At 43.2% G+C, this 27,062-nt stretch overlaps 1 protein-coding gene and 1 long non-coding RNA gene across 2 annotated transcripts; one reads left to right on the top strand and one right to left on the bottom strand.

Annotated features, from left to right (window-relative positions):
• The first annotated feature begins 8,129 nt into the window (after positions 1–8,129).
• On the top strand, positions 8,130–17,225 carry LOC121188367. The gene is made up of 3 exons (XR_005894700.1): positions 8,130–8,173; positions 9,981–10,100; positions 17,107–17,225. It is a non-coding gene; the product is annotated as an uncharacterized LOC121188367 (long non-coding RNA).
• On the bottom strand, positions 13,182–26,840 carry mtnr1al (melatonin receptor type 1A like). Its single transcript, XM_041048089.1, has 2 exons — positions 26,356–26,840; positions 13,182–13,951 (listed from the first exon to the last, which is right to left on the bottom strand). Exons 1-2 carry the CDS (start codon positions 26,648–26,650, stop codon positions 13,182–13,184), a joined length of 1,065 nt encoding a protein of 354 aa, XP_040904023.1. The 5' UTR covers positions 26,651–26,840.
• Positions 26,841–27,062: the final 222 nt, after the last annotated feature.

Genomic DNA, 27,062 nt, shown 5'->3' with positions numbered 1-27,062 from the left:
CTGTCAGTGCACAGCGCTGGATTTCAGTGTTTGTGTCTGTCTACCACAAAATCACATGGTAATTACATCGTTTATGTGTAGGTGGGAATATCTTTAATGTTTAATGAGGAACACAGTGATTATAATTTTAATTCTTTTAATTACACAGGAGGAATAAGGTCAGTGGGCTGTACTGTGCCCCAGCTCTGTACCTGTAAGTGCCAGGATTTACAGAAACACTCCTCTGAAAGCCTCTTGACTTCTCCCACCGTACCAGCATTTAAGTACCAAAAAGAACCAGTAAATACTTTATTAGCACCTGATTCATATAAGGCCTAAGTGTTGATTACAAATTCTGCCCTTTTAATACAAATGTATTTGTTTTTAGCCAAAGCCAAAGAAGAATGAAGCCCATTCATCTGAAAAACAAAACGTTTGACTAAACCATGATGAAAGGTCAGTGAAAGGCCACTGTTCATGACTGAGTCTTCATTCTTTTACTTTATCTTTTTTACATTTTGAATGTCCACCTTCATTTTTGGTGACAGGTTGGATTAAACCAGTCTAATATAAATCTGTGGAGAGATGTTCTGCTTCTTCAGATGATTCTTTTCAGCTGCTCTTTGCTGGATGTGTTTTGTTGCTCTTCTGTCTCCTTTCCAATAAAGGTTTTCTATTGGATTCCAGTCAGAGGAAAAGCTTTGCCAGATCACGTTTTTTGCTTGTTTCTTCTTTAAAAACTCCTTTGCAGCCAAGCTTCTTGAGACTGGGAGTCGTCTTTCAATTCAGCGCCATCTCCCCCGCGCCTTTCCGTCTCGTGCAGCCCCGTATCAGCCCCGATCCCACCTCCATGCGTCACTGTCGACTCTGTGCAACCACCGTGTTCCAGACCAGGTCCACGCCAAACACACTGGACTCCATCTGATCCAAACAAATTTATTTTGGTTTCATCCGACCAAAGAGTGTGCTGCCAGCATTCATCAGGCCTCTTTTCATGTTGTCTGGCAAAGTTTAATCTTACAGCTTTGCAGCAGTGTCCTTCACACTGTCTGACCAGCCACTGAAACACCAATTTCCACAGATAATCCTTGTGCCAAGTCAGTGGCACTTACCCATCTGCTTTTCAATGCAAGGTTGTGTAAATACTGAATTGCGCGTGGCCTCATGTTGCGAGCGCGGCCACTGTCTCTTCTGTTATTGATGTTTTGGCTCTGCCTAAGCCTCCAAACCAGCACTGCAGCTGTGTTTCAGCTAATGTCCAATCCCCTGCCGATGCTCTTTCCCCCTCCCCCATCTTTATTAAAATCTCACAGTCTGGTCTCTCACTTGTTCAGACAATGAACATGTTGCACGGAGAAAGCTGTGGTGTTCACGGGTTCTGTTATAATCTTGTTCATGTTGAGCTCGAAATCAGAAGTAAACTGACCTTTGTTGCATTGAGGTTGTGCTTTGGGGGCCAGTGTTTCCAATGTAGCCCATCTAATCTGTTTGTTTTTAATTAAGAGATCATCAATACATGTCAACTTTTTAAAAATGCAATTATTGTTAAATGGAGCAATTTTGAATCATGTCTGGTTATATACTGTATGTTTAATGCTGTTAGCTGTAATGGTAACTAACCATAAAAGGGCAAACTATTATCAGCCTTTGCTGTCAGTGTTTGAGCCTGTAAATCTTTGTCAGTGCTCTGCAGAATGTAAATCCAAGCCAAATAAAGGACCTTGGAGCTGCGAGCTGCTTCTGTGACCACCTCCGCCTGGTTCGTGTTCTTCCTCTCCACGTCCCTGAAGTGCAAGTGCTTTTCAGCATTCGCCGCACAAGCAGCCTGAGTAATCTCACTCGCTGCCTAATTGATACAAATGAGAGGGAGGCCGATTGGATTGGGAACGGGAGAGAAAGGTCCGCTGGGGTTAATTTTCCCCCCTAAAGCTGCACTTACAGTCAGCCAGAGATGGAATTTCATTAACCCACGTGGGAGCAGGCAGAGTCTTTAATGTAGACTGATGTATTCAGACAACAGCACCATGAATTTTAGATGAGCAGGTCATTATAGACTGCATGCAGCTTTCCACCGGTGAAAGTGTCCTGGAGTGTGAGGAATGAATATGGATGGTCTAAGTTACCCTCTGAATTCTTGTTGCACGGGTTTTTGCAGTTTTTAAATGTCAGTATTTCTCTGCTCAGTGTTGATGCTCACTTTCCTCTGGACCCCACTTTCATCTGTGGCCCCCTTTTTCTGAGGACAATCGGTCCCCTCCTCCGTTTCCTGCTGAAATGACGTCTCTTTTTCGCTTATTACCATCGGCCCGAGGAGGACAGAGAGCACACTCTGATGACATCTATTCAGCGCGTCCTAATTTGTTGTAAACGAAGCCCAATTCACTCTCACACTGCAGCGTCCGTGTCTGAGGCTGCGACAAATGCAAACGTGACTCTTGACATTACAGTTTGTGTTTTTGTGTTCCTGTGTCGAAGCAAAATTACATGCACGTGACAGCTCAGTCACATTTTGATCACATTTGTCCAGCAGCAAAACATGGACGGACAGTTCACTCGAGTGTTTTATTATTAATAATAAATCAGATGTTTTTTGTAGAATTGTTTTGCAGGAAAAATCTTAACCTGAAAAGTAATTAGCAACTAAAGCTGTCAAATAAATGTAGTGGAGGAGAAATATAAAGTAGGATAGAATGAAAATATCCAAGTGAGGTACAAGTATTTGAAATTGTGCAGCAGGTGGAAGTGGACGACCTGAAGGTGATTCTGCAGGAGTAGGTTATTTTTATGAAAACTTTAATTCAAGGCTTCAGGTGGAAAACGTGTCGGGTTATTATGATGATTATGCTGATAAAAATTTACCCGAGATAAAATTAAACAGACGTTCATGTGAGTCTCTTTTCATGATCCCGTGTGGCTGATCAATAATTCTGATTAAATCCTGTACTGACAGTTTGTCAGTCGTGAGGCGCTGCCTGTTCACACTGAAGTTACATCTAATGTGGGGTTTTGCATTAATGTAACGCACCTGGCAGAGATCCAGTGTCTGGTATACTCTGAGGAAAGAGCAGGATTTTCATACATGTTAATGTTATGAATAAAATAACCAGAGTTAGAGCGTTGACGTGATCTTAGCGTGTGCGTTTTTAACAACACCAACCTCTGCAGCCACAAGTGGTCATTTACAGGACGCTGGAGCATTAAAATTGTGCTGGGCTCAGAGTCTGAGGGGTTAAAGGCCCTGAAAGCCGTGTTACTACTAGAAGCTAACAGCTCAGGTACAGAAAACAAAGCCTGTCAATCCCTCAGGCAACAAACACAAGATTTCAGTACAAACCAGCAATCAGGCTCCACTCATGTCAGTCAGCATTCAGCAAATCTCGCTGACAGAAAACATCTGAACTCACAGCAGCTGTGTGCTGAAATATAGATGTTAGCCACCGTCTGTGGCGTGTGATGTAGTACTGTAAGCTTCTAGTGGGAGAAACTGAAGTGACACAGTACGAGAGCAGGCGTCACATAATGTCAGTCCATGAATGAGTTGACATATCACATTTTTGTCAGTATTTCTCAATATACTCATAATATAATTCCTAATATCAGCATTAATCAGTGATTAAACTCAAACTCATCTGCAGCAGAAACCGGATGGAAGTCTGAAAACGGTGCAGTGCTCAGTCGTCTTTGTCCTGCTGTCCGCACAGACATGTCTGAACTATCCACGACTCCATCACTGACTCGCCTTCATTTGGAGAATTATTTTCTGAGGGCTGTTCGGAGTATTCAATAAAAGTGTAATAGATATAAGTGTAAAACACTTCAACACTGACCTGTCCATCCAAAATCATGTCTTTTCACCTGAGGCGCCACAGACGAGGCTTTTAGAAAACCAAGCAGATGCCTGTGTAAAGGACTGACTGTGGTTCAGGCTGTTCCCCTGAAAACCTGTTGCGTTGGATGTTCAGAGAGCAGGCGGCTCTCGGCTGCACCACCTTTCACTGAGAACAGGAAGATAAAGAGAAGCTTCCCCACACACACCCAGCTTAAAGGATTCTCCTTTCTCATTTCTCATCATTGGAAAACTGTTTTCCACTTCAAAACTGAGCGAGCTGAGCCGAGCAGAGAAATCAGTGTATTTCCTGTTTAAAAGGATCATCGCTTCTTGCCGTTGGCAGCACGGCCAATTGCTCTCTAATTGAAACGCAGCAGCCACACACACGCCTGTGCAAGATGATTAATGTAAAACGTGCATTTCTGAAATATGTAATGATGTTTGTAACTGTGGCAGAGAACTGACTCTTCTGTCAAATAAATAAATGCAGCTTATGGCTGAATGATTACTTGAGTGTGTTTCTTGTATAAAAACACAAGAAATACTTTATTTGAAATTCACATATTTATACTGGAAACCATCCAGTGGAACCAGTCTTGCCCCTGGACATTTTTGTCTCTGTGGGTAATGGGTCAGAAAATTTGTATTAACCCTGTAAAGGACTGTGATGGATCCAAACACAAATATTAGCAGCTGGACCCAGGACTGAATGGACTCTAGAAATGTGGCAAATCTGTTGATTTGCTGTCACTATTAGGTTTCAGCTCATAGACAACTGTGCTCTGGAAAACCAACAGGCCTAATTAAAAAAAACAATTTGCTGGAAGGCTCCATTAAAAACTTCTTTTATCAACAAATATAGATAATTTCTCTTTTGGTTCTTCGTCAGATCTGTTTTTTTTTTCTTTGCTTGCAGCAGCACAAATCAGCAGACCTCAGTTATGTATAAAAGGCCTGTGGAGAAACTCACTGGGGCTGAGTAACATCAGCAGTGGATATAAAAGGGCTTCTTCTTCTTCTTCTTCTTCTGGTATTTTTGGCAGCTACCAAGCAGCTTCAGGTGCATTGCCACCTCCTTCTGGTGTGGAGGAACGCGACCGCGATTTACATGTTGCTGGGAAAATGAGTGCAATAACACAAATATTTAACACACATATTTATCAAGTGTAAACCCTAATCATGCTGCGTTAGGAGTATGTAAAAAGGTTGGAGTATTTTTTCCGAGGTGTGTTTATAAATTTGCCTAAAATCACTCACACGGTTTGATGCTGCAAAGATGCTGTACAACACCAAGATTTCCTCCTCTGCCGCAGACAGTGCGCGTGTATCTGTGTGTGATTGATCTCGGGCGGAGTGAACGATCTCGGGCGGAGTGAACGATCTCGGGCGGAGTGAATGATCTCGTCGTTCTTACAGAATCTTTGCTCCACTCGGCGGGTCGTCGCTCAGGTGGACTCACCGCACAGGTAGCTGAACCTGCTGAAGCGTCGTACAGGTAAACAGAGAGTTTTACTCGCGGACTGTTTGTTGTTCATTTTCAGACATGATGTGACCATTAAATCCTGCACTGTCGTCTTACGTTAAACGGTGGCTGTTTATCATGATGCCGACTGGTTAGTTTCACTAGAGTGAATTAACCTTGCTAACTAGTTAGCTAGCTAGCTAGCTAGCTAGCGAGCTCGCTAGCCAAATAGTTCGCTAGCTAGCTGGGTTAAAGGCTCAGCTGTGTTAAGGTGGTGGAGCTAAGGGAGGAAGAGCAGCTACTGTTCCCAGGATACTCTAAATATATATTATATATTAATATAATATTTTGTCCGTGTGTTGTTCAACACAAACAAACAAAAACTGGCTGTGTGACATGAAGTGTAAAAGTGAAATGACATGAAGTGTAAATGGAGCCACAGACTGGAGAATGTACCAGTAACAAGTGACCAGGACTGGTTCAGGTGGGACTGTCCTCAGGTCCTGTTGGGTCCAGTCAGTATTTTGCCACAGACGAGGGACCTGAAGCTTAAATCCTGACTCAGGACCTTTGGTGGATACAAACATCTGAGCTGTGAGTCTTTATTTTTTTGCAGTTCTTCATGTTTTTCCATCGCCCAGGTTTTTGCAGTTACTCTGAAACCTGGCCTGTCAACGCTGTGAACTCTGACCTCTCAGCTTCCATCAGCCGAGCCGGTCCCGACTCTGGGCTGTGACTAAGGCTGCTCTCACACCTGACCAAAACACTCTGGTCCAGAGCCGGGGAGACATTTCTGCTTTTGTTCAGGAGAATCTGAAATCATTTCAGACACTTAAGCTTCTGTCAACAAAAGTCAACACTTTATGTATGAAGGGAAGGCTGCATGTCAGGGCTGTGAGGACTCATTCGTGGTAGTTAGTAGCATCCAGGAAATAAAAAGCCTGATATGACTGTTGTACTGATGAATTTATGTAACCCGTTGTGTAACTCAGTATGTAATCTATGGCATCATTACACGTCCGGCTTCTTGTAAGGGTTTACTTCATCTGAGGGCCCTTCAGCTCCCATCATGGAGGGCTCTCCAGCTGCATGTGTGGGGAACGATCAATGGATGTCGCACGAGTGCATTAATGATCTGACCTTAAAAACTCGAGCAGTGTTTTCTGCGTCCAGGGGTCGTCCCTCAGCCTCTCTGCTCTTGATTGGCTCTGATTACTTTGAAATTGAAGCTTATGGCTGACAACATAATCACGACAGGAGCAGAGTTTCACCTGAAAGGCGGAACATGCACAGAGGCTGTTTCCGTTCTGTTGCAGCAAAATGGATTTTTCATGCGTTTTTTTTTTTTTTTTTTTAACTTGTTTTGGCAAATTTAAAGCAAATGCTGTGCAAAGTGAAGCTCGGATGATTTGTACTTTATATATAGAGAGAGGGGGAAGTGGGGAGGAAAGAAGATGAAAGTGGGAGGAAAATCACAGGGATGAATTCACAGAAAAGGAGGGAGGCAGATGTGATCATCCTGTATCTCCTCTTCTGACTATTTTCGATTTAATAAATGCTTTTTATATTCAATGCCAGAGCAGTTTTCCCATCCATCCTGTGATTCCAGGACTCCTCACCTCCTCCCCTTTCATCTCCTATGACTTACTCTTCTTTCCCTTTTCTTTCTTTCTTTCTTTCTTTCTTTTCCTCTCCTTTAGTCACATCTCCTTATTCATCACAATCTCTCCTCCCCATTACTCTCTGCCCTTTTGTCATCCTCTTCCCTCCTCGTCTCCACACACATCTTGCTTTTTCTCGTCCTTCCCTACTTGTAGTTCCTGTTAGTGCTAATAATCGTTTTGCCTTTTGATTGAAACACATTTATTGTGTTATTATTTATTAAATGAAAAAATACACAACTAACATTGACACAATTATCAGAGTAAGTTAAGTAAAAACAGTTCTTGAGTGTTTAATGCTTTGGGAGGATAATGAAGCTCATTGTTTATAATTCCACTTGATACTGGCACATCATGGTAATGTTCCTCGATACTCAGTACATGTAGTATTAGCACATCCATTCACTCTTGTTTATGCTGAACTTCTCCACATTAGTCCACATCTCAGTGCTTCTTTCCTTCTCTGTTTCACTATCTCCTCTTCTCCCTCCTCATTAACCTTCTTCTCCTCCCCTCCTTCAGTCTCACCCCCTTCTTTCTGACCCATTATCTCTTGTCATTTCTTCACCCTGTCTCCTCTCCCTTCATCACCTGTCTCTTCTCCTCTTCCTCTTCGGTCCATAGCTGAGTTTCCTCTCAGCCCCTCTGCGCTTTCACCTCTTCACTTCTTGCGTCCTACTTGCGTCCACATCCTCCTCTTAATTTTAATCCCTGCTGTGTGTTGCATCTCACAGCGCAGGCTGCAGCAGCTGCTCAATGCAGCATCACATCAGACGTTGTGAGAAAGCCTGCAAGGATTTACGCTGTCCTGCAGTGTGATTCGTCACGCTACCGGAGACGTGAATGTAGAGCATTTGATGTGATGTGTTTACTGCAGCTGCATCCTTCAACTGTCTTGATGTTGAATTAAAAAAAAAAAATGTATTTTAAATATATATTTTAACTGATTGTTTCAGGCCCAGATTCCTTTGTTTGCTTTGAACTGGCTTTTCAGTGACACTGACCTTTGTTTCAGACTTTTGCAGTGAACAGAAATCTGGGCTGGAACAACTGGAAACAACTGGAAACAACTTGTGCGTGAAGTAAAGTGAGGGACGGAGGCGGCGGCTCACAGTGAACGTTCCTTTATTAAGACATGTTTACCAGGGCTCAGTTGGTTTCTTTTGTCTCATCAACATTACAGACATTCAGAGGAAACATTCTCCACGGCGATGTGCAAAACAGCGTATGAAGGGAAAACAGGTACATTCTTATTTACTGTTACTGGCTTCCAATGCGACTGACTGGCTTTCACACACTTTGATTTTACATTTTCCTTTTTTTTTTTTTTTTTTTGATAACTGCTCCAAACACGCTAACAACAACAAGCTCAGCTAATTGCATTGATTTTTTTTAAGCGCTAAAAAGAAGAAAAAGAAAGAAAAAAATGTTTTAATTTACACGACTACAGGTAAAAGGCTGGTACTGTATTTTTTTAAACCCTCAGTGGGCCAATTATATTTGATACTGTTCTCTCCAGGCTCTTCTAACCCGTCCACACCTGGGGTCCGTTCACCACCTGCAGCTCCTGAATGTAAATTCACATCTGTCTGCACAGGGACGATGGGGTTTACTCTTTCTGCTCATTGTTTTATTCTGTATTTTTCTGTAGGCAAACTGAGATGGACAATTGGCTTTTTTCTTTGTTTTTTTTGAAAGAAAAACCTCGACATATTTTCTGCCCATATGAATATTTTCTTCCGGGAGCTGGAGAATCGCACTGTCGTTACCCAGCAGGCCTGGTTTTTGGTAATTTGCAGGTGAAAAGAAGATGTCTGCTTCTCGGTAAAAGCTGTACTGTAAAATTTGGAATGTTTCTGAGACATCTTAGGTTACATATAACTGTTGGTTAGAATATGTTTCACTATAAAAATAAAACATTTCAAACAGAAGTTAAATGTAACGCAGCTGTCTAATAACCTTTTACTTTTCGACCCCGACTTGAGCTTGAAGGTTTGTTATTGACTTTAAAAATATATTATTTTTTTTAATGGGCGCTCACATACCAGACATGACTGGAAAAAGTCATGATTTGGTTACGTGACAACTGAGAAAATCCATCACGCCGACGAAGACCACAAGATGTGGACCTTATGCTAAGAATTTTGTCAAATGAGAACAGTTTGTGAAATGCACTTATTCACTTTCTTTTGTTCTCTAAATTCTGTGTATTTCTCAGGTTCTGTTTGGCTGTCTAGATGTTTTTTTTTCACCTGCAAATTATTCAGTTAATGTCCACCAGGTACTGAGGAATAAAAGAGCATTTTGTTTTTGAATTTACCCTTAAACACCTTCGCTGGGTTTACAACCGACAACATTTTGGCACAAAATTGCCAATTTAAAGGTCTAACAAGGACCAACAAGGACCTTTAAATTGGGGAAGAACAGGTCCCAGAGCAGCCTGATCCACACACACACACACAGACACACACATAGACAGACAGACACACACACACACACATAGAGCGAGGTCATTAAAATGGGACTGGAGCACAGGCAGATTATCACAGCAGCAACCTCCTTATTCATATATTCATACAGATGCAACATTCATCTTCCAGTTTCCAGGAGAGTGAAACACAGTGATATGGTCAGAATACTGTTCGTAACAACCATAATGGAATTTCTCATTTTCACGTCTCTTTTTTTTTTCATCATTCTCATGTTTAATATTCAAATGTAAAGTGTAAAGTGAATGTACTCAGTGATGGGAGGGTGTGTGATGTGTGTGTGAACAAACACTGATGTGTTTGTGAGTGTTCTGGGATCTGAAACGAACAGTTTGAATTTGTGGGGATGAGTTAGGAATGAAAGTGCACACAGTATTGCTTCTGAATGGCAGAGACACCGTGTTTTTGTCTTTTTTTTTTTGTTCTTTCTTTCTGGTTTGGTTCATTTGAGTCTTACGCACAGACACGTTCCACAAGCGTGAAGAAACACCCCTGTATCGTCTGAGCGGATTAAAGCAGGAGGAGGAGAATAATTCCCACCTGTTCTGTTCCTGTTCCAGGTAGAAGAACCTGATGACGTGAAGGGGTGAGACGGTCCTGGAGGATGAAAGACTCAACGCTTCAGCAGCAAAAAAAAAAACACCGCCAGTACGTCTTTCACCAGAGGAAAAGTCCCAGAGGTGGGAAAAAGTCACACGTCTCAGTCCCTAAATGTTGGTGCTCAAAGTCAAGTCCATGTCCTAAACCTGTTTCTGAGTTTCTTCATCTGAAAAGTATGAATGTGGCTGTGGCTCAGGAGGTAGGGCGGGTCGTCCACTGATCGGTCGGGGGTTCGATCCCTGGCTCCTCCACTCTGCAAAATACTGAACCTCAAATTGCCCCAGTTGTATCATGGGTGTGTGTGATTGTGTGTGTGTGTGAAAGCATTGTGTGTGTAATTGTGGCTTGTCGTCTAAAGCGCTTTGAGAAGTCGATGAGACGAGAAAAAATCCATATAAATGTCCGTTTACAAAGAAGAGCGTGATGTTACAGTGATGTGCGATTGACAGTGAGACACAGTTGTTGTGTTACCTTATAATCACTGGGACTGTAGCAGTGCAGTAGCAACAGGAGGCTAATAACCTGACCCTGATCAAACAACAGCCCTCTGCTTTCCCAGCATCTGTTTCTGAGGATAGGAAACGCTGTGACACTCGTCCTGTGGGGAAAGTTTCCCTGAGATGTCGTTAATCCAAAGAGAAGAGAGTCCTCAGCACTGAAGCTGTTTTTCTTGCTACAGTAACATGTAAAACCCACATCACCGTCTTGTCTATCAGTCGCAGACTCACTCTCCTGTCAGACCGTTGAAGTGTCAGAATTATTTTCTCTGACACTTGTTCAGACTTGTGTGTTTTTGAGCTCATCGTGTGCGACAGCTGTAATTCTTGGCTGTTCGACAGATTTTTCTCCCTGGTTTGTTTCTGTTGTAAAGACGTCGGAGAAGCTATGAACTCGTTTTCGGTCGTCATGGATTCATTTCTTCACGGGCCTTCAGAAACTCCTGCAGGTCAAACTGGGCGAACAAAAAAATCACAGACTGACTCCGACAGAGTCGCTATGAACAGAGCGAAAACACTCCTGAACTCAGCAGCATCAAGGCTTCAACACTCGCACTCTCTGCATCAACATATGAAGCCGTGAACGTGCAACTGTCTAAACCTCGAACACAAGACGAAAATATTGGCCAGCAGTACAGATCAGGCAGCAGGATGATTTGTAGAATTGGTGATCCAAACAGCACGGAGGGACTGACGGAGAAACCAGAGTAAAAAAAAAAAAACAGCACTGACAGTTGCAACAGTTAAAGAATCTGAAACGCGGTGAAGAAAACAGTTTCTGTTAGATTTTAGATTAGAACCTGAGGGCAGCTGCAGCAGTGTGTCACGCTGCAGGATGTGACCTGACATATTCAGCATCTTCTCATCACCTCAGGGTCGATTCCTGTTTTCTAAAACAGATGGAAATTATTTGTCTTCGAATGGTCATTAATTAATAATAGCAAAATTACAATAACAATTTAAAGTTATTAATTCTACAGTAAATGTATTATACATCTAAATGGATTTCAATAATATAATGAATTAATTAACGATTGATATGGTTGGTATTAGATTTAGACAGCTGTGTTCAGTGTTATAAGAGCTTTCAGTCTCATGTTTTGTTTTTACATTCCTGTTATTAACATGTAGAATGACAGAGAGAAACCTGAGATCGTTTCCTGTTGAAAATGAGATTTATTGTGAGTTTTGATGGTTTTTGTTGGTGCGTGGGCTCTCAGGATGGACCGCGGATCTGCTAACAGAAACTGTTTTCTTCTTCAACTTTTTAATTCTTCAGTTGACTAACTCTTAAAACTGTCTTCTTTTCATGGACTCAAACTCAAAGTGAGAAAACACACACAAACACAAACAAACTTCACAGCAGATCATAAGACGAGACTTTAGACGGTCTTGATGATTGCGAGGTAGATGCTGCACCGTTCACGTTACAAGGGAATTTAGTGGGAATGTGCACTAGCACGATATTTGATTTACTGAATGATGTCATTTTTGACGAAACTCAACCCCCCGGCAGCACTGATGGGACAGGATTAAAACTCTGAGTGGACAGCACAGCGCTGCACGTCTGCCTAGTGTTCAGTTTGTCTTTAGGAAACGTTTTTGGTATGAGAGACTGTAGGTTTGAAATTTGGCCGGTGAATGTTGAAAGTGTTTGTGTTGGTCAGCATGAATTCAGGTTAGTTTCCTCCAGAGTACAAAACTGTAAACAGAAATGTCTCTGAAGACTCCTGGGGAGGGGGGGGGGGGTCGTGGTTGGCTTTGGAAGGCATCAAGTCATTTGAATTGAAAAATACTGAAGTCAAAATCAAGTCAAAGTCTAAGTCAGACTGCAGGTTTAGATTTTGCTGCCGTGCAATGTGACTCTGTTCCAGCTCAGTCAGCATGAGTCTTGCTCCTCCATCCGTCCTCAGCTCGACCCTCAAAACACCATCAATGTTAAAATATTAAAAATAATTAGTGTAAACAAACAGGGCCGTAGCTGAGAAGACTGCCTGCCTCTGCCAGAGCTCATGTTTAATCATTACAGTGCTTAATATTCCCAAAGAGCACCAATTTGTTATTCTAGTCAACAGATGGCCTTTTTGTAAAAACCCCTCTCTTCATTCTGAAATCAGCGTCACAGTCGCAGCATCGAGTATTTCTGTCTGAGTTTATGCATCAGGCTGAATCGGGGGAAGAAGGTGATCACCATGTTTGGACAATCCAACATCAAAGTGTGAAGTTGGTAAAAATATGAATATTTTAATTCAGACAAATTCATGACTTCATTACCAAAGACAGTCATGATTAAACACATTACTAAGTTTAGAGTTACTTCCTGGCTCTGGTCTCTGCTCCTCTCTCTGGATTGGCTCAGTCTCTCAGTTTCCCTGAAGGCGTCACTGATGACTCAGCGTAGCATCGTTTATTTCACTCGTCTCCACCTCTCCACCTCTCCACCCTCCACCTCCAGCTATTATTCTGTTTTTCTCTCTCATACAAGGTGTTTTTCTTTTTTCTTCCTGCTTTTATTTTTTTATTTCCCTTTCATTAGTACTGTTTTCTTCTCATTGTCACAGCCAAGTTCTTTTTCTTCCCTTCATGGCTTTTTAACAGCCTTCTCTTGTCATAAAAGTTAAAGATAAGCCCCCTCCCTCGTTGCCTCTCCCCCCGTGTATCGTCTCAGCAGTGTAATTTGAAGATGATCAGGACGATCCTCTTGTACTCCTTCCTGAAGTTGTGGTTCAGGACGCCGTAGACGACGGCGTTGAGGCAGCTGTTGAAGTACGCCATGAAGTAGCTGGCCGTGAACAGCCACTCCGGTATGGCCCGGCTCAGCCTCGAGTCCAGCGCCACCGCCAGGCCGATCAGGTTCAGCGGAGCCCAACAGACGGCGAAGAGCACGAACACCACGAACATGGTGAGGAAGTTGCGGAGGTCGTGCGGCTTGATTTTGGGCCGCGAGTCCGGCTTGACCCTCCGCCTCACCTGGATGACGAGGATCCAGATTCGCAGGTAGCAGTAGGTGACGATGCCGATCGGCAGGATGAAGTGCACCACAACCACTGTGATGGTGTACAGTGAGCTGACCGACTGGGCGAAGGTGCAGGAGTATACTCGAGGGTCATACTGCAGCGACTCCACGAACCAGTTGGGCACGATGGCGAGGATGGTGAGCGCCCAGACGAGCACGACGTAGCACATGGTGTTGCTGTTGGAGAAGAGTTTGTCGTACTTGAGGCTGTGGCAGATGTAGCAGTAGCGGTTGATGGCGATGCCGGTGATGTTGAAGATGGAGCCGATGACGCTGAGGCCCATGAGGAAGCCGCTGATCTGACAGTGGATGTAGCCGGCGATCCAGCCGTCGTGGAAGATGGCAGTCAGGACCAGGGGGTAGGGATAGATGGCGACCACCAAGTCTGCGAGGGCCAGGCTCACCACGAAGGCGTTTCCTGCAGAGCGAGAGGTGGAAAAACAAGTCTGAAACATGTCCTGTGCAAATGTCAGTCTCTTAAATGGAAGAAACAGCAAAACTGATGATGACTCTTTTTGTATTTTGGGTTGTTTGTCTCCTGGGTTTGAATTTCTAACCACATACAGAAGGTTCTGGACATGATGGGATTGTCCTTCAGCGCTCCAAAGCAGAAAAGTCATGGCTTTGAAAAAGATTTTATGGCTGTGGATCCATTTTCTCGACTCGAAGGTTGAAAAGTACTGAACCCAGTGGCTGCTGGAAGTCAATCTACACCGCTATGTCATGTTTTGACACTTTATTTTCCTTCATTTGGGAAACACACATAAAGCCAAACACCCAGTTGGATCCCAATCGCCTCCACTTTAATAGCATCTGGATCATTAAGCTCTCCAAACCTCATCACTGCCGCTTTAGTGCTTCCAGCATCATTTCAAGCTAATGAATACAACTGTACAAATCTGCACCTGTACACGTTCAGTCCAGCAAGCTGCACTCTAACCACTTTAGACAGCTCACACACACACACACACACGCTCGAACACACACCTCGTCCAAAAACAGGTCATAATGATGGACTACTGTTGTTCCCCAGGAGACTGGTGAACACTGGTTTGAATGCCAGCCACAGCAGAAGGTGGACTGGAGTTGATTCCGTTTTTTTTTTTTTAGCTCTTTGCTCAAAAGATCCTCGCTCTGCTGATGTTCTGGAAAGGTCTCCTATGAGGGGAAATTAAGTTTGAGGGCCTGATTTAGGAATTTAACATTTACCCGTCGCCCTGAGTGAACCGTGCTGCATTTCAATTATGTGTTCTCACCACTGTAGCCGTCGCACAAAGCTCCCTTTATGAAGCTGTCCTGTGTCTGTCCTGGATTTGTATGGCTCTCAGGTATATTTACCCTCCAGTCTAATGAAATCAATTCAGTGTCCAGTTCAGGTATTTTCTTTTGAGTAAAGTTTTCATTTATTCAAGCTGCCAATTTTAATTCCTTGTATTATAATCCTCTTCCTTTCTTCCATGCCAGTTAATATCATTTACGGTGAAAAAGTTTCTTCTGACAAAAACAACCAACTTCACAAAAAGCTGATTCTTCCAAAAACAAACAAACAAAAATGTGGCTTTAATGTTCACTGTTAAGTCAAAAGCCACAATGAACATTTTGGAAACCATTCGGTTGCCTTTGCATTAACTGTATGTGAGTTAAGTGGAGTTATGCTGGGCAGCTTCCAGGTGTGAATTAGTCCTGAGTTAGGCCAAAAATGAATGACCAGATAGTTTCCACCCAATACGAAACGAGTTTAAACTGCTGCAAATAGATTTTAGTGCTATGTGACATAGTTCAGTTATATTTTGGGAGGATAACGAAGAATATTGTTTAATTTCCACTCAATACTGGCGTCTCATGTCAGTGTGCTCTGGACTCTTACAGTTCCCCTGGAAATATACCAAGGGAAAATGGCACTTAAAGCTCTCGGCACTATTGTGCGTGTGTGTATCTGTGTCAGTAGGATGTTACTGCAAAGTAGAGACTGGCTCTCAGTGAAAAGGATGCATCTAGAGAAAAAAGCTGAATTTGATCCATTGCTGGGTAAATTCCCTTGTAAATCCTCATTGCTGTGCTCATAAATCCACACTAATGTCTCATTTGTAATAAATTCCCATTTCAGTTCAGGTTTTTTTTTTTGGATGCTAGAGGCCATTAGAGGTAAATGCAAATGTTCTTATGTCACCTTTTTATTGATGTCATGTACTAACAGCAAACACTCTCACTTAATCATTTCCCTGCCACCATGACCTCCAGCTTCTCGCCCCACCCTCAGTGATAGCCACACTGAAAATGCGTTGTTTGACCTTCACCTTCACTTTCAAAGCCTTCAGCGGACACTTCAGTCAGGACTACCCAAACCTGGGTGAGAGGTGTGTCTCATCGCTCTGTCACTGCTGTAATTGATATGTTTTGTTGGGAGCTTTTATCAAAGCGCATACGTCTTCGCTCCCAGAGTGCACTGTGGTCGTTAACCGTGGCGGCGTTAATAACACCTTGTTCTAACTGCTGAACTATGCGGCACCATTCACTATTTATCACCCCCTGACTCTGTCTTCATTACGAAGAAGCCTCATCGTTAATATTCTGGACGACAACTCTTAGTCTCCGGCACGTCACAGAAGGCTAGTTAGAGAAGAACTGTGGCTCCGAGCAGGGAGACGAGGGACTTGTTAACCGCCAGTCAATATGTATTTGTCTGTGGTTCTGTCTTTATTACTGCATTTGCCCTTTGCAACTATTTTCCAACAATATCCCTCCTCTCGTGTGTAAGCTGGAGCCACATGTTAATAAGCAGAATAAAAAGAGAAATGCTGCCGGGGTTACGGGTTCAATTCCCTGCGTGGTTCAGTGATTGAAGAAGACATTAAAACTGCCAGAGCTGGTCTCATTACCGTTCACTCTGAAAACGTATAGATTCATGCTACTAAAAGGTGCTGATGATGAAAATATCAGCTGCTGCCATGGCCTCAGTTCATGTTTAAACTGTGAATGTGCCTTTATATGCCAATATGTATTTTATCTGATGTTAGCTCTTATAAATATCTAATAATTGATCTATAAAGAATTAGCAAATGATGTTAAACTGATTAATTATAGCTAAGAAGGACTATAAATAGTCCCTCATCAAAAAGTGGGAAGAGTGAATTGGGTATCACAGCAGATTAACACACAATATGACTTTACAGCTCTTACCAGACAACAAGAGGCACCTTACTAAGGACCCTAATGACAAATTAAACCCAACCAGCTATTCTAATTACCCTGTTCATTAAGACAAATGATGACTGAATTAGCAAAGATTTCTATCAGTGTGGTTCTGATCTTTGCCTCTAGAACCCACTGAGAAGCTGCAGCACTTTCAAAGACCTGTGGTTTTGAGACGCAGAGTCTCATCAGATCATCTGTCAGAGGGAGCAGGGACTTTTTAAAGCTCCTGTAGTCTGCTAAGTTACTGCGTTTGTGTCCCACACAGACAGAGAGACGCCAGCATGGTGGAGTGTCTCATAACCACAGTGCGTTTGGAGGTGAGGGTCTAGACTTGGCTCCTTCTCATGGTTGGTGTGTTTTATTTGTTTCCCTCGGCAGTGTGAGCGTGTTCGGCGCTGCGGCAGCCACCGGTGTGACTGATCCTGATGACAGCTCTGACTGCTGCTGCTGCTGCTTGTACTTTGTTCAAGTACAACAGCAAACAGTGCTTTCACCCACAGACAGGTACACATATCCAGTTTCAAGTTGTAGGAAAAAATAGACACTTTTTCTGTCTGACTCAACCTTCAGCTGACATTTCTGGATCATTTTTGGAATATTGTACAGAAACAGGAGATCGTGGTTATGAAACTGACTTTGGCAAATATTTAGAGGGTCATACTCAGGACTGGAGCCAGGATTTTTAGGTGCCTAAGTCATGGCTTCAAACTCGGACAAGAGTTGTTCTACCATCTGACCCACATTAGTTAATAGTATTATTGCTAATACAATGCCTTACTTTGGTTAATGTAAACATGTTTTGAGCCTTTTTGTTAGCTACCATTTAAATATATCAAACTGCTCAGTGCATCAGTGATGAATAAAAATCCATAAGGTTAAAAAACTTTCCTAACTCAGAAAATATCAGTTTAAAGACTATTTCTTTAAAAGAAGAATAAGCAAACTTCCACTGTCTACCAGTCCACAGTCCAACCAAACACATAGCTGCGTGTAGCCATGAGATTTTACAAAACTGCTCTGACACTGGCTCAGAAAACCCTGGTTAAAACCACAATCATTTTAAAATGACAGCGCTGAATGGGACGGCTCATATTAATGACTCTTTTCATGAATATGGGTGACGTGCGAATAGTGAATGTGAAGTTTTGATGTTATGTGAATGAAAGTCCTCAGATGTTGTTTTGTTTACGTCCAGGTCAGAAAGCGTGATGTTGAATCATCGGAGCTGATGCTAGCCGACGCTTTGCATCAGCCGAGCAGATGAGCTGCTGCGAGCAAGTGTCCACCGAAGCTCCTCGGCGTTTGATCAATAGCGGGCTGCAGTAATTGGTGAAGCGATTGTTAGCGCTGGTGCAGAACATAAAGGGCAGTGACAAAGCAGATGAGAAAGCTGCAGCTAAACCAAGAAGGCTCATGGATCTTTGTATTTCTGTTTGAAGAGACATTCAACCCAAAATCTACCTGGATATTTGTATATTCTGAGGCTCAAACTCTTAAACACACAGAGCTTGGTCTCAGCTGAAATGGATTTTTTTTTAATTGTATGACCATAAAAACTAGCATTAGAAGTCCAGTTTGCCAGTGTCCATCCATTTGTGCTTATCATCTTCCAGATTTGCTCATATCTTTGCCCAAATATGGCTAAATGCACACTTTCTGTTTCAGTCCTCAAAACCAGGTGCACGTGTCAGTTTATGTTTCTTAAAACTCACTTGACCCCGCACCTGCAAATGTCCACACCTGTGTGGCAGCCTCAGGAATGTGCTTCCTGTTTCTATGCAACCTCGTTCACCTTTGCAAATTTGGATGGTCATTGAAATATGTTGGCTTGATGTGTCCTGTGCTCAAAAAAAAATGGAGGGGACATCATTCGAGGTGTGCGTCATCATCCTGTTTTGCAAAAATTTACATGACAAGGCAACAAAGTGCAGCGTGACTCCCGTTCAGACTTTCAAACCGCTCTGTCCAGGCTCACTCACAGGCAGATCTGTGTGTACACGGGGATAGTTTACTGATTGGCTCGCAGGGCATGTCAATCAAACCCAAAACAGAAGGCACAAGATTTTCCATGATGAAAATCCAAACTGACCACAAACTCCATGCTCCACAAAACCTCAATCTCTGTGCAGCCGCCTTTGAAGCCCACAGGAGGAGAGTGTCCCGTAGTCAGAGACAGATTTGGACTGATGTGCCACTTAAATGGCTGCGAGCTTGCAGTGCAATAAACTGCACGTTTCACTCCCACGGACATAAAAAAGAAAAACAACAACAAACACAGCAGAGAAATTTGTAAAGAACATTTATTTTAGAGTTGGGATCTCAGGGTGTGAGGTTAAAGATGAGCCGGGTTCGTTGTGTCTCGAATGCCTCCAGCAGCAGCCGTGTCCTCTCCGCCACTGAAAACGCAGACAGACAGAATTACAGCGAATGATAAAGTATCTGAGCAGTTAAAGGAAATTAGACAAAATAAATCATTGTGCTGTGGCAGCTCACCAGAGCGTCTGAATCCTCGGGCAGGTGTGCTGCAGCAGGACGAGGTCGGGCAGGTGGCTGGGATCAGGTCGGGCTCATCAGACGTGATGTCAGTGAGAAAAGAGAGGCTGCAGCAGCGCACGTCTTCACCACTGCAGCAAATGTTTGCTGGGTTGTTAAGCTTCCTGTCACCTGCCAGTGGCCGTAACGTCTCACCTCTGCTCCCTGTGGATCAGGGAGTCTTACTGTTTGTTGCCGACGGCTAAAAGTTCTGCATCCGCCCCCGATACAGTGCAAGTGAATGGAATCTCATTTATTACATCTCAGAGTATTGAAAAAGTATATTTGAAGAACTCAACGTGAGCAGTTTTAATACGCAGCACGATAAAAAAGACCTGTTGTTTATCGTAATGCCACCTGTGATCAGCACCTGCACACAGCTGCCCTCACCTGAGCTGAGGGCATGGAACAGATTAGCCTGATTACTGATTAGCCGACCTCCCTGTCTCCAGGAGTCCTGGACTGTTCCACGCAAGACACCGAGTTCAAACCCTCCCACGCCTCCACTCCAGCTTTCACCCAGATTCAATATCCTGTACAACAGTTTCCATATCTTCCTTCTCACAAACAACCTGCACACCAATCCAACCCAGTTTCCTGACCTCTCTCTCTGACCTGCGCTCCAAATCACTCCCCAGCAACTGGAAGCTTCTAACAGATACCACCCCTGCGGTGCATCCATCCAGGCAAGCAAAGCCATGAACCCACATCCACATATGCTACAGTCACTTTTTAATTTCCCTCCAGCTCTGAGGTCTGAAGCCAAGAACTGTGTCCATTTGCAACAGGAAGAAAAAACGCTGAGCCCGCTCAGCATCCTCCCCCATCCTGCCTCCCTGTGGGTAAGTCTCTGTCCCAGACGCAGCCACTGTCCGTCTCAGACGTGCACAGGTGTGTTGTAACTTTTCATTTGCATTTTTGTTCTGTGTTAAATGTGGCACATTGTGTCTGCAAAGTGCTGTATGAATGAAGTTTATATATCATATAACATATTAGTTCATTCCAGTGGTTTAACTTGCTGACCTTGCTGCAGTGATGTACAGGTGTAGGGGTGTTAAATCTAAAAGTACAACCCTGTACTATTTACTGCAGACAAACTAACCCTTAATGAAAATTTTCTAAATTATATATAGTTTTTATGCATTTGTATTTATTAACATTGAAGTACACAAGCACACACCATTTTCAAAAGGTGTATTATCTGAAAACCCACAGGGGAGTTTTCATAAATATTCCTTTTGCCTGCTGGCCAGCTGTGACCTTGCTCAGGCAGCACAGCCACCCAGTGCTGAGGCTGTGAAGGTTTAATGATGGGTAGGCATTATGTTTCCTCATGTTCCCTTAAAAATCTGTAGTGAACAAACAGGACTTAATCAAGGGAAGTGAACTGTGCTATCTTCCACTGAGGCTTGTCACGTATGAGATCAATTTATGATAACACAAATAAGTAGAGTAACTTCTCAATAATCAATGTAACTACTATTGTCAACCCATTTTTCTATGGCTTTACACCTGAAACAAAACCTTTCGGGCAGAATTAATTTCATAAATAACTCGCTGGACAGAGAGGAAGAATTTACCATCTTTTGATCATCAGATACTCCCCCTTTGTAGGTTTGAAACGTGGCCTTTATAGCTCACTCTGCAGCAGTACTGAGTTTAGGAAATGGCTTAGAAGTGACTCCTGATCAACATGTATGTTAATTTCATACCTGTTCCATTGTTTGGCTTCAGAAACAAAAACATGTAAGTGAGAACAGCTTCATTAGGAGTTTGGCCTTATTAAACCACTGTATGTAAGCACAGATAGCTTTTGCTAAGGTGCATTAGGTGAGGTAGTATTGGTCAAAATTGAATTTTGATGATTTGATAATGGCGGAGGAAAAGATCATCAAAGTCAGTAGGATTCGTCCTCCGGAGATCATCTATGCGTGAACCAAATTTCATGGAAATCCACCCAGAGTCAGGGTTGTTGATGGATTTTAGTGTTTTTGCTTCCAAGCAAACAAAAACTCATTCCAGATGTTCTGTCCAGGAAAATGCTTTCAATTCCCAAAGATAATTATAGCTACTGTATGTATGTTTGCTCACACAGGTTCATAATCCGCTCATCACAGACTTCCCCAGACTGGGTGAAAGTCACCGACACCTTCTGCAGAGAGTTCACTGATTTACATAATAAGTTCGATTAGTTGAGAGCTTCAGGGCTTGTTGAGACCCATCAGAGATCCTCAGAGTGGGCTCAGCTGCGTCTTGAGATGTTGATGAAAATGCAGGTCAACAAAGAATCGTGATCTTATTTTAAAATCCCCTCAGTGGGTGGTATTTCAGAGAAGCCACCCCTCCAACCCCTTTTTTCCGCTGTTGGCTCGGGATTCAGTTCAAAACCCAGAGAACAGCCATCTGCTCGGCCTTACTTCTGATCCAGAGAGAGACAACACTTAAAACTGACCTAACTCCATCTGGAAGGGACGGCTGACATTTATCACATCACATATAAATGTTTGAATATCACAGACTTTAAGATGATCCTTTAAGATGTCATTTCCTGTTGTCTTAGAGCAGATAAAAGTTATCTGTGGTCCTGTGTACGAGGAATTATTAAAACGATTTTTCATCCAAAGTATAACAGTAATTTTGTGCTGTGGAGAATCGTTTTGATGAGTCGGTTCCTGTTTGGCTTGTATCGTACACGAGGACGGATGGATGCGCACACACCCCCTGCTAACAGACTCACACTGTTCCACTGATTGTCAGTTGGCGGCAGTAATGTGCCAAAAAACACAGCAAAGGAAAGAGAAGAAGAAAACTACAACGTTGCACACATGGATGTAAACTAAGAAAAAAATTGGCTTGAAAGTGTTTTAAGTTGCGTGACCGAGCGGATCAGTCAAACAAGTAAAAACCTGCTTTCAGATGTAAACAAATAATAACAGCTGTGTATTTGTACACAATATTCTGTCCCAGTCTGTATTAACAGAGTTGTATTTATGGGTGGTTTTGCAGCCAAGCAGCGGGACCGAGTCTGTGCAGATTATAAATGAATAATCTGTCGGCTTTGTGCAGATCTGGTGACACTGACGTGATGAACTGTGATGGGACTTTACTGATGATAAGGTAATGTGTCTCTGACAGGGCAGATGGAGAGAGGTGATGGATGGATGGAGTGGAAAACAGGGGAAAGAGGAGAATAATTCAGTGGAAGGAGAAGAGAAGAGGTAGACTGAAGAAAAGGTAGGAAACGAAAGAAGAAAATTGGAGAGGTGAGAGACCTGACAGGGCCAAGGGGGGGAAAGAGGGGTAATTAAGAGGAGAGTGACTGAAAAAAGAGGACAGTGAGGAGAGTAGAGGAAAGGTGAGAAAAAAAGAGTCTAAAGGAATGTATCAGGTTGAAAGGACAAGAAAGGCAGGAGAGGAGCGAGGAGAAGAATTGGAAAGGCAGGAGATGAATTGAGACGAGAGTTGAGAAGATGGGATGACCAAAGAAAAGGGAGTGTGGGGGTGGGGGAGGAGGAGATAAGAGAGGACAGGAAGGGAGATCAGAATGAATGAGGAGGTGGCGAGAAGAATAAATGAGAAAGGTGAACAATTCATCCAGTTTTCCACCTCTAATCGTTATTCTCTCACTCAGGGATTCCAGGGATCTTCCTCCGGACTGATGGGAAAGCAGGAAATGAATGACTTGTCTTTGTTGACTGAAAGCTGTGACGAGCGGCAGGGAATGACAGAATATGGTTGTTTATGTATTGATTCATGGTGATGCTAATTCGTCACCGTGACAAGTCTCGGTCTCAGGCTCTGGAGTGTGACTGTGACCAGGTGACTGGAAGCTGCAGATTTAGGCTGCTCAGGTGGCAGAAAACTATCATGGATAAAAATGGCTACCTTTCAAACCCTGCCAGCTCCAGCTCCACCATCCCACTCTGGTTTGTTTACCTCTTTAAATTCACTGCCTTTTTGAATGTCATTCAGATGGGCGTGAACATTTTCTTCAAGCCTACAGTCAAGAAGCTCCATGTCATGTTGCAGAAGTTGAGTGTAGGGTAGCTTAAATGAAAATTCTTCTGCGGGACATAAAGCCGTTTTTCAACTGAATTTCAGTCGATGATTCAGTGTGATGCAGGTCCTAAGGACACGCTGAAATAAAGTCCTACGCGCTGTCGTCATGTTCCCACTTTTCTCCTTTTGTCTATGTGGACACGTCATGTCCTTTATTATTTTCATTATCGATTTGTCCTCTGATTATTTTTTCCATGAATCATTTTGTCGGTAAAATGTCAGAAGACAGTGGATCGCTTTATCATCTGAGCGTAATAGTGTTCTAATGTCCCACAATCCAAACTAACTAAACATATGTAGTTCAGTATCGTGTATGACAAAGCAAAGCAGCAAATCTTCACAGTGGAGAAGCGGGAAACTGTTGATATTTCTCTTTTTTTGGCTAAAATAAAGATTATTCAGCTATCAAAGTAGCTGCTGATTAATTTTCTAAGTGCTCAACTAATTAACTAATTAACTGTAATTAATAATCAACTAATTGTTGCCCTCACGGTCTTCTTCCATGATGTCCTTAAAAGAAAGAAAGCAATCGAAAGAGAAGAACCGGGAACAAGAGAGAACAGTGTGTAATTTTTTTTTTTACTTCTTTTTGTGACCAACCTTTACTTTCTCCTTACGGTGTTAAGTTTTCTGTCAGACACTGGTCTGCACACAGCTTTTATTTGAAATATAGAAAAAAAAATGCTGGAAAAGCCACAGAAACAAAAACATAAGCACCTTGGCATCAACCAAAGTTTTGCTATCAGACTCTAACAGATGTTTTTCTTCGCTCCTTCCAGTCTTAAGCTGCCAACAGACGTCAGTACACTTCGAACGGCTTCTGAAACCCTCTGGGATTATAGGATTCTGAAACCGACGAGCCGACAGTCACATCCACTTCACGCTGTGACTGGCCAGAGACGCAAAGGTGAGACAGGAGCCATAGTTTGAACTCCTCTCTAAACTCCATCTTAACTCTGTCACTCATCATGCAAACAAACGAGTGCAGCTCCACGAATGTCTTTCAGCAGACAGCGGGCTTCCAGTGTGACTGTTCAGAGCAGCTTTTCATAAACACAGCGTGGTCACACGACACATCCCTTAGAGTCTAATTAACATTTTGACATAGTTGTACATATAAGCCCAAAGGCTGATGCTCTCCTGAACTTCTGCTGTTTGGGCCAAACAAATGCAAATATAATACTGATCTCATGTCAAACCTCACACAGGATCAGAGGAGGGAAATGAACTTTTGCCTGGTGGATATTTCAAAAAGATGATTCTTTTCACAGCGTCCAGGTTTAACTGTCGTCTGTCAGATTTAATTTACCTGCTAACCTGTTCTGTAACGCTCAACTCTCAGATGTCAAAGTTTCTCACCAGCATGCGATCACACCGGAGCAGCACACCATCCAAACCAGTCCACAGATTCAGCTGTGCCTTCAGCTTTATAACAGTAAGACAGTTACCGTCACTGTGCCTGCTGTGGTGTCCAGCAGAGAAACATTAAAACATAAAATATATTTTGACTTTTAAGACTAAGCTTGCCAAGACAGGGAATCTAGAGCCCGACAGATTCACAGCTTTCCATAAAGTTTAGCAGCATTCGGTCATCAGGATTAAATCCCCAGCGCAGGATCTTCCCGGTGCAACCGCCTGTTGATCTCTGACGCCGTCAACACAGAAAGTGGAGTAAGTGCCTCACTCGGGCTTTCAGACAAAAGACAGTAGCCTTCCTCCTCCATATTGTCCCAGCTGTTTTGGGGTTTGCAACCTTTTGACCTTTCACAGACAAGCCTCTCTAACATAAACATAAACAGCTCTTTGATGCGGTGAATTGATTTTCCTCCCTGGACTATTAGGCCTAATGTCGAAGCTTTGCAGGAAGTTAGGCTTCACCGCTCCAGGATGCGACGCTCATAAATGGCATAACAACTCATCAATATTCAGACATTATTTTATGAGTGCAGAGAAGGCACACGTCCTCACTAAGTGCTTTTATTGTGATATTTACTAGTGGAGACGACTCTGTGGGAGCATGCTGCTGAGTGAGAGATAACAGTTAGGAGCCTGGATTGATTTTCTCTCTGTCTCTGTGTTTGAGGGTCCCTAAGTGCCTGGATTATTTATGCACAGCGGTGTTCTTGAAGGCTTGCAGTCCACGTCTATCAGATTTAGACATCGATTACAGTGAGCCATCCAAAAGTCCTTGAACAAGAGCCAAAATGGAAAACTTCCCAGTCTGCAGCTGCGGAGCCGCTCCAAACGTTCTGGACCGTCACTGCTGTCAGACAATAACGGTGACGATTTTTCTGTCAGTCCTGCATTTTTATGAAACTGTAACAAAGAGCGCTGCGAGTCTGATCGTCTGCAGCAGCCAAAGATCTTGACAAAGTGTCCCTGAGAAGCACATCAAGCAGTAATCTGCTCATTTCGCTCAGCAAGACAGTGACAGAAAAACTCAAACTCACGAGCACAAACTGCTATGAACTAACAAAAACTGCAGTTTACACTTAAGTTCCTTAAAATCACAGAACACATGCAACAGAGGACAATAGCTTGTGTTTGTTTCACCTAATACAGGATAATAGTATGTGATGTATAATCGTAAATACAGTATATTCCAACAATAATCCTTTCTGTTTCACAATAACAAGTTTATAGTGACACTTTAATATTTATGTTTTAAATTTCCTACATTTCTTCAAGTGTTCCTGCAGAAAATTACAATGAAGTTTATGTGATAACTGAATAAATATAAGTTTAAAAAAATCTTGTGCTATCACTGAAGTTTTTAAGCTTTAGTTTTAGTTTAAACTACTGGAATATGATATGAATGTCACAGGAAAACGCAAAGTGTTGGAATGTAAAACCACAGCAAGCAAGTTCATAGTGACACCTCCAGGAAAAAAAAACTCAAATGAACGATCATGAAAACTGCAGCGTCACGTGTCAGAGAGATGATTTTTAACTTTAACGTCTTATAACTGTGTGTTTTTGATTGTTTATCTAAGAAGCTGATGAACTGACTAACGTGAACGGAGGCAACACCTCTACCTGCTTTCCTGAGTTTCCTGTTCCTGAACACGGACACGATGACCAGCAGGTTCCCGATAACATCCACCACGATGGTCGTGATCAGGACGCCAGCCAGCAGGGTCACCACCCAGGGGAAGGACTGGTGTTGCTGACCCGGAGCCCCTTCCTCCCCTGCCGGCGTGGAGTTGCGGGGCCCCAGGGTCGCTCCCACCATGGTGGGCTCATGGTCCTCCAGGGACATCAGTTGCGGAAGGTGCCTCGGGTCGACAAGTCGCATCGGGTCGTGGCCGCGGAAGGTCGGTCCATTCAGCATAACTCACGGTGGTCAGACTAGGCGCTGTGGGGAGCTGGGCGCATGGCTGCGCGCAATGGCACCGGAGCGACGCGTCCTTACCGCGCCGAAGTCTCCAAACGGGGCATTTCTGTGAATGTCGTGCGGTTTTACCTCCGATGAGTCCCGCCGTCAGTCTGTGTAGGTTCTCTTGTCACCGCTGCAGACGAGAATACAGAAAACGACAGTTTCATCTGGACATTTACGCTCAAGGAGTCTTCAGTGGTCCAACATTCAGGGACTGAAAACGCACCAAAATATTTACGCGGTTTCCTGCCCGTTCCCCTTTAAACTGGAAGAAAAGAAAGAAAGCCGCAGCCTCTCAGGTCACCCGCTTCATTTTATGAATCGTCTGCTTTTGGCGCAGTTGAAGCGATGTTCCCACTTTGAGGTT

Source organism: Toxotes jaculatrix, chromosome 10 (assembly GCF_017976425.1).
Source record: "Toxotes jaculatrix isolate fToxJac2 chromosome 10, fToxJac2.pri, whole genome shotgun sequence".
In the NCBI taxonomy this organism is placed as follows: domain Eukaryota; kingdom Metazoa; phylum Chordata; class Actinopteri; family Toxotidae; genus Toxotes; species Toxotes jaculatrix.
The sequence above is the reverse complement of the archived record's forward strand: the minus strand, read 5'-3'. Positions and strand labels throughout refer to the sequence as shown.